Source organism: Octopus bimaculoides, chromosome 13 (genome assembly GCF_001194135.2).
Source record: "Octopus bimaculoides isolate UCB-OBI-ISO-001 chromosome 13, ASM119413v2, whole genome shotgun sequence".
NCBI classification, from domain to species: Eukaryota; Metazoa; Mollusca; class Cephalopoda; order Octopoda; family Octopodidae; genus Octopus; species Octopus bimaculoides.
The window spans coordinates 690431-696940 of record NC_068993.1 but is presented as its reverse complement, the minus strand read 5'-3'; the positions used below and the strand labels follow the sequence as shown (position 1 = coordinate 696940).

At 36.0% G+C, this 6510-nt stretch overlaps 1 protein-coding gene across 1 annotated transcript in view; it reads right to left on the bottom strand.

Moving 5' to 3' along the window:
* The window catches only part of LOC106871443 (UDP-N-acetylglucosamine/UDP-glucose/GDP-mannose transporter), a 28308-nt gene extending 22401 nt beyond the window's left edge, over positions 1-5907 (bottom strand). Inside the window, exons 1-2 of the mRNA XM_014917913.2 lie at positions 5146-5907; positions 2996-3029 (exon numbers count right to left, since the gene is read on the bottom strand). Coding sequence (XP_014773399.1) covers positions 2996-3029; positions 5146-5264 — 153 coding nt within the window. The 5' untranslated portion in view covers positions 5265-5907. The remainder of the gene's footprint in view (positions 1-2995; positions 3030-5145) is intronic.
* Positions 5908-6510: the final 603 nt, after the last annotated feature.

The window sequence follows — 6510 nt, the reverse complement described above, 5'->3', positions numbered from 1 at the left end:
ATATATATATATATATATATATATATATATATATATACACACACACATGCACACACACGTGCAGTTAGTGTAATTATATCCCCACCTTGTGTGTGTGTGTCTTTAACTCTTTCCATTATAGACACAAGGCCTGAAATTTTGGGGAGGGAGATAGTCAATTACATTGACCCCAGTACTCAACTGGTACTTAATTTATCAACCCCAAAAGGATGAAAGGCAAAGTTGACCTCGGTGTGCCTTTAATGTTATGGCACTCCATCAGTTGTGATGAGAAAGGTTCCGGTTGATCTGATCAATGGAAGATCCTCCTTGTGAAATTAACATGCAAGTGGCTGAGCACTCCACAGATACATGTACCCTTCACATAGATTCTCAGGGAGATTCAGTAAGGCACAGAATATGACAAAGCTGGTCCTTATTTAATGACAAGTACAACTCATTTTTGCCAGCTGAGTGGATTAGAGCAATGTGAAACAAAGCATCTTGCTCAAGGAAGCAATGCACCACCAAGAATCGAACTGACAACTTTACAATCATAAACCAAGTACTCTAACCACAAAGTCAGGCACCTTCACTCTTTTAAAGTTCTAGTGAATCACAGTTTAATATATATATATATATACATACTTGTCACCATATATATATATATATATATATATATATATATACTTGTCACCCACAGTATGTATACACACTTAGAATTATTTTAACTGTCACTAACTAATTTTTTATGTTGAGGCATAATTAATGGCAAAAACAAGCTTTGAGAAAAAGAAATTCTCTGGAATGGTCATGGCTCTAGGAATGTGGGAATCTGACTGAAGTACAAAATCAGTTTAGGAAGGAATTTGGAACAGATCCATTAGTAAGAGCCACCATTACTCGGATCAGAGACAAGCTGAAATCATAACTGTTTCGGACACCTATAAAGAGCATTCTGGAACATAGGGGAAATTGTCTACAATTGTAGCAGAGCTCTTGCAAAAATCTTTTCAGCAAATATCCCATGAGGTAAGAGACCTAAAATCAACATCTCAAAGAACCCTTATTGGACAGGCTTCATTCTGGCTTTACTTCAGAACCTCAATGATGAAGGTCTTGAATCTTGAGATTGGTAGGTGGCATAATGTGCAGGGGACACACAATTTCCAAACAAGGTCCATGTCTTTCTATCATGCAGCATTACACTTCATACACAAGCATCATACAATTTATCATTTACTCTCAAAGAGCATCCTTTTTTTTGGCAACAAAGGTACCCCAAGAACTTTTTCCACCATTTCATTCTTATTCTGGCAATTATGCTTTTGGTACTGTCACTGTCAATTTGGTTGCCTCAGGACACAAAGAGCTATTCAATATTTCTACTAACATAGTATTCCACAAAACTCTCGTTCATTTATTTCCAATAAACACAGTCGAAAGAATGAACCGATTGTTACCAACAAATTTAACATTTCTTTTCTCCCAGACAACCTTCTCAACAAAAATAATTTGAAATCAAATACAATATCATGACCCAGTTTTTTCAACTTGTATGAATGCAGCTTTACACACACACACACACACACACAAACACACACACACACACACACACACAATTTTTCGGTTGCTCATGTATAGAAAACAGGCATTGTTCAGTGTTACTTAATTTTATCAAGGTTTTTCTTAATATTTGAGTCCTGGCAATTGTTTGGAAGGATACAATTTCAATAACAGGTTTACAGTGTGATAAATCATAATTGTTATCATGGCAAATCACAAAATGTAGTATGACATGGCATATATCTTTAGTATGACAAATACAGGCCTGTCATATCAAGTATGACATATCACAATCCTATTATTATGACATAGCACTATTTGTATTGGTATCCTGTCATCTCAACTCTGAGACAAAACATCCCAAGATCCCCCAAGGGGATGACAAGTCAACCTTGGCAGAATTTGAACTCAGATCATAAAGACAGATAAAATACTGCTAAGCATTTTGCCTAGCATGCTAATGATTCTGCCAGCTCACCTTTTATACCTAAATAATAATAATCCTTTCTACAATAGGCACAAGGTCGGAAACTGGGGGAGGCGGGTACCAGTCAATTACATCGACTCAACAGGTACTTTTTCCACATACCCTGAAAGCATGAAAGGCAAAGTTGACCTCAGGGGAATTTGAACTCAGAACATAGCAACAGGCAAAATACCACTAAGCATTTTGCCTGGTATGCTAACAATTCTGCCAGCTCGCCACCTTAATAATAATAATACTACTACTAATAATAATAATAATAATAATAATAATAATAACAATGGCTTCAAATTTTTGCACAAGGCCAGCGGTTTCAGAGAAGGGACTAAGTTGGTTACACCAACCCCAGTGTTCAATTGGTCCTTATTTTACTGACCCCTAAAAGGATGAAAAGCAAACTCAACCTCAGCAAAATTTGAACTCAGAATGGGAAGATGGATGAAATGCTTCTAAGAATTTTGACTGGCATGTTAATGGTTCTGCTACCTTTTGTCACCTTAATAATAATAATAATAATAATAATAATAATAATAACATTGTTTTCTTATCACTACATTATTTCTAATCAGTTTTTATCATGTCCCCTACATTAAATGAGTTTACACTAACTTACCAACTGATAACATCAGTTAACATTTCACCAAACAGGAATGCCAACGGAATCCCTTGTAAATTACATTCCTTTCCAAATATACCATTCCCTTCTAGACAAATATGCCAACTCCTTCCAAACAAAACCTCAGTCAATAAATCCTAAATTAAACCCAGATCAGTGCATTTGGAATTAATCCTTAACTAAATATCTGCTAAGCCATTATCAGTGTTAACTGTGGGAATATTTTCTTGTCATTTCAAGCATCTCAGTATAAAAAAAAAACAACCATTTATGAAGATTGTGGAGGAAATGGCAGAATCAGGAATAAAATAAAATGTGAAAAGAACTTGTTAAATAGAAAATATATTTACCTGGCCAATAGCAAGAAATTGAAATGAAGGAAAACTGAAACAGAATTAGAAATATCATTGCTTTATTTTATTTCTTATAATCAAATATAAAATCAATACGAGATGGTGCAAGGGGTTAGATCTAGCAGCCAACAAGTCTTACTTTAGAAATGTCAATTTTAAGGAGATGTGGTGTATTTGATACCTGGGAATGTAACATGTCATTTCAAATGTTAACAATATTCAGAGTCAACCACAGATATTTGTATCTCTTGTGATGTTAACCTTTTGGCATTCAGAAACTAATCAGATTTAATATTTATTGATTCACATTGTTTTGAATCAAGATTTTGATGGTGCTTTGACTAACATGAAAGGTGTGAAAGGCTGAATCTGGCCAGTTTGAATATAAAACAGGTAGAATATTTGGACTGATGTGACTGATTTAAATGCTAAAGGGTACCTGGTCCGGTGAGGAAGTCAGTAGAGAACATAGCAGAAACTGTTTGACCAGGAGATGCCAAACTCAAGCTAAAAATAGTCAATGTATGAGAAAAGATGTTTAGACATAGTGTATTTCTGGCATTGCCATCCATGAGAATGTTAAAGGATACTATCTTGGCATTGTCTGTGAGTTGCAGAGTCTCCCTGACATGTTTTGTGATCATCTCAACAGTAGATGTTTTAACAATGTGATTGTTGATAGTGGCACCAAGAGAGATGCTGTGGTTCCAAGTTAGCCCTAATTGAGTAACCTTTGATCAAAAGCATCCCAACCACGACCATCTCAATACATTTATGACAATACTGTCCACTTGACCCCCTTTTCAGAAGGAAGGATGTGAACTGAATTAAGATTTCTTTTTTCTAAAGAGAGAGAGAGACAATGTCACAGATACTGGATCTGAAATACAGGAAAACCCAGTTTGGAACTGTCAACAGTAATCTCTGGTGGAGTGGCCATGGCCAGACTCAGCATGTTGCTGTTTCAATGTTCCTATCTATGTAGTTAAAACAATAGTGTGTCCTATTGTAACAAAGCTTCTCAATGATTCTGAGGGTGTGGCGAAGTGACTTTTGACAACCTCACTTTAATTAACAGGTGTCATAGGACAGTTAATTTTGTACCCTTCACACTGCACCCGAGGGCGACTACCCGACTCCTTGCTACGTCTGTGTGTGTGTGTGTATACACGCTTTGACACCCGAGTGGTGGCTATCAAAAACAAAACCAAAATTCATACCCAACATAATTTATCTGAAGACATCGTTACAATCCGTTTCGATTTTACAGACACGATTTTATGTTTCTTTTAATTATGGTTTATATCAATAGCTGAAGTATTATTTCATTACCCTGGGCCAATTCCTGATACAGAATTACCGTACAAGAATAACAATTCCTGATGTGGTTTTACTTAATTTGACTTCACTTACATTATAGTTCTGTAAGATACATGTGTGAGAGTGTGTGACGCTCATGCCTTTCGCAAGAATGATGCTAATTTACCAAAGTTTCGTCAGTACACAATCCATCACAAAAGGAAGCAATATACAATATCTTTTTCTTTATTTATACAGAGTAGTATCATAGATACACAATGATATACATAATACTTATATATAATGCATACTTTTGTAGGGTATTTATTTATGTGTGTACATGAATAATATTTTCTGTTTACGAAACTTCAAAAGAAATAATAATAATAATAATAATAATAATTAATAATAATAATAATTATTAATAATACTATTAACTACTACAAAAATACGCTTTCCGTGTGTGAAGTGAATTAAGGATTGTGTGTGGGTATGTATCCATATACGTGTGTGTGTGTGTGTGTGTGTGTGTATACATGTGTAGCAAAGGGAGGTGTGTATACATGCTCCTTTCGACACATAATGTTTATGTACATCATATATATTCAAATGTATACACACATATATATGTGTGTGTGTCTAAGAGAGTATGTGTGCGTGTTGAATATTTTAACGTGGAATGTGAGAGAGAAATGTAACAAAGTGCGTGTGTGGTGTTGCTAAGAAGAGAGAGAGATATGTCAGATCATAGTGACAGGGTGGAATATATTGTAGAGGACAACAAGAAGAGAGGGAGAAACATTTTAGAGAGACGTGAGGTAAGATTGTAAAGAAAGAGAGAGACTTACTTGAAGTTGGTTAATATAATCTTATTAACGACAATAATTAAAAAAGAACAGCATCCATAGAATAAAGCCGATAATATTCGATACCTGACGGGCATTTTGTCTCCTGTAACTGGGTTCATATTGAAGCTGGGAGAATCAGGGAATCAGGAAAGCAGAAATAAATAAAGTTTGTGATGTGGTGTGTTGTTGTGTGGAAGTAATTAAAGGAAACGAAAACTGTTGGAGTCCAGCTTGCACACCATTCTGTGGGCCGGATGTGCTGCAAGTTATTTCCCTTACACTTCACCAAGAATACAGGACGAAGTCTTTAAGATTTGGGAAATCCAAGAGAACCAGGAGGGGGTTGGTGTGGTTTGTGGTTGTGGGAAGGACAGAAATTAATAATAGAAACGGTGGAATGATATATTTGTTGGTGAGAGAATACTTTCTGGCGGGAGCCTTCGTCGAAGAGAGAGAAATGTATTAGTAGAAATATAAAACGAGATAAGAGTGAGAGAGGGAGAAAGAAAAAAGAAAGAGAGAGAAAGGTGAAAGAATTGCGGGAGGAGGAGGAAGAGATAACAGGTACAATGATCAGTGAGGGAAGACTGGCAGGGTAACACAGTATAGACACACACACACACAGAGTATATGTGGGCGTGTATATACATGTGTGGATCCTTTCATCTCTGTACATCACAGGTGGGGCATGGCTGGAGAGTCCAGGTTTTACTCTACACAGATATGTCTCTTTAATTAATGACTTCTGATAATGCATCAACAGATGTTAAATGATGATGATGATGTTGATATCTTCAGTCACTTCTCCCCACCACCACCACCACCACCACCACCACCAGTGAGACTGAACCAAGTGAATGACTGGTAGGCATGTCTTCTACTCTTGAAGGGTTGAATGTATTCCTTTTTTTAAAGTGGACTTCAGCTGGACTTTGAACTATTCCTTTGGTCCACCTGCAAGACATTGGCCACACACACACACACACACACCAGTGATCAATAATCCAAACATTAATTTCAGTCTTTGTAGTTTATAGTTTAAACATTTGTCATTTCTAGTTTCGCTTGATCGATGAACCAAATATTGAAACTGCTGTCCAGGTTTACTCAACACTTCAAACAATATACAAAACAAAATCTGTTTATAGAAATAATGATTTCTCTGTACAACTAAACTGTTGTTATAAAAATGAACGATTAATGTCCAAAGAATCCTTAACCCACTTAGCTCGGCAGTGAAAGGAAAATCTGGTTTTATCACAACTTGAACCACAAACAGTAAAAAAAACCAGTTGTTTGCCTTCTGTTCTTTTGAGGTTTTTCTAATATTTAATGAAGGAAGAGGCTGTGTTTATGGTTTCTATA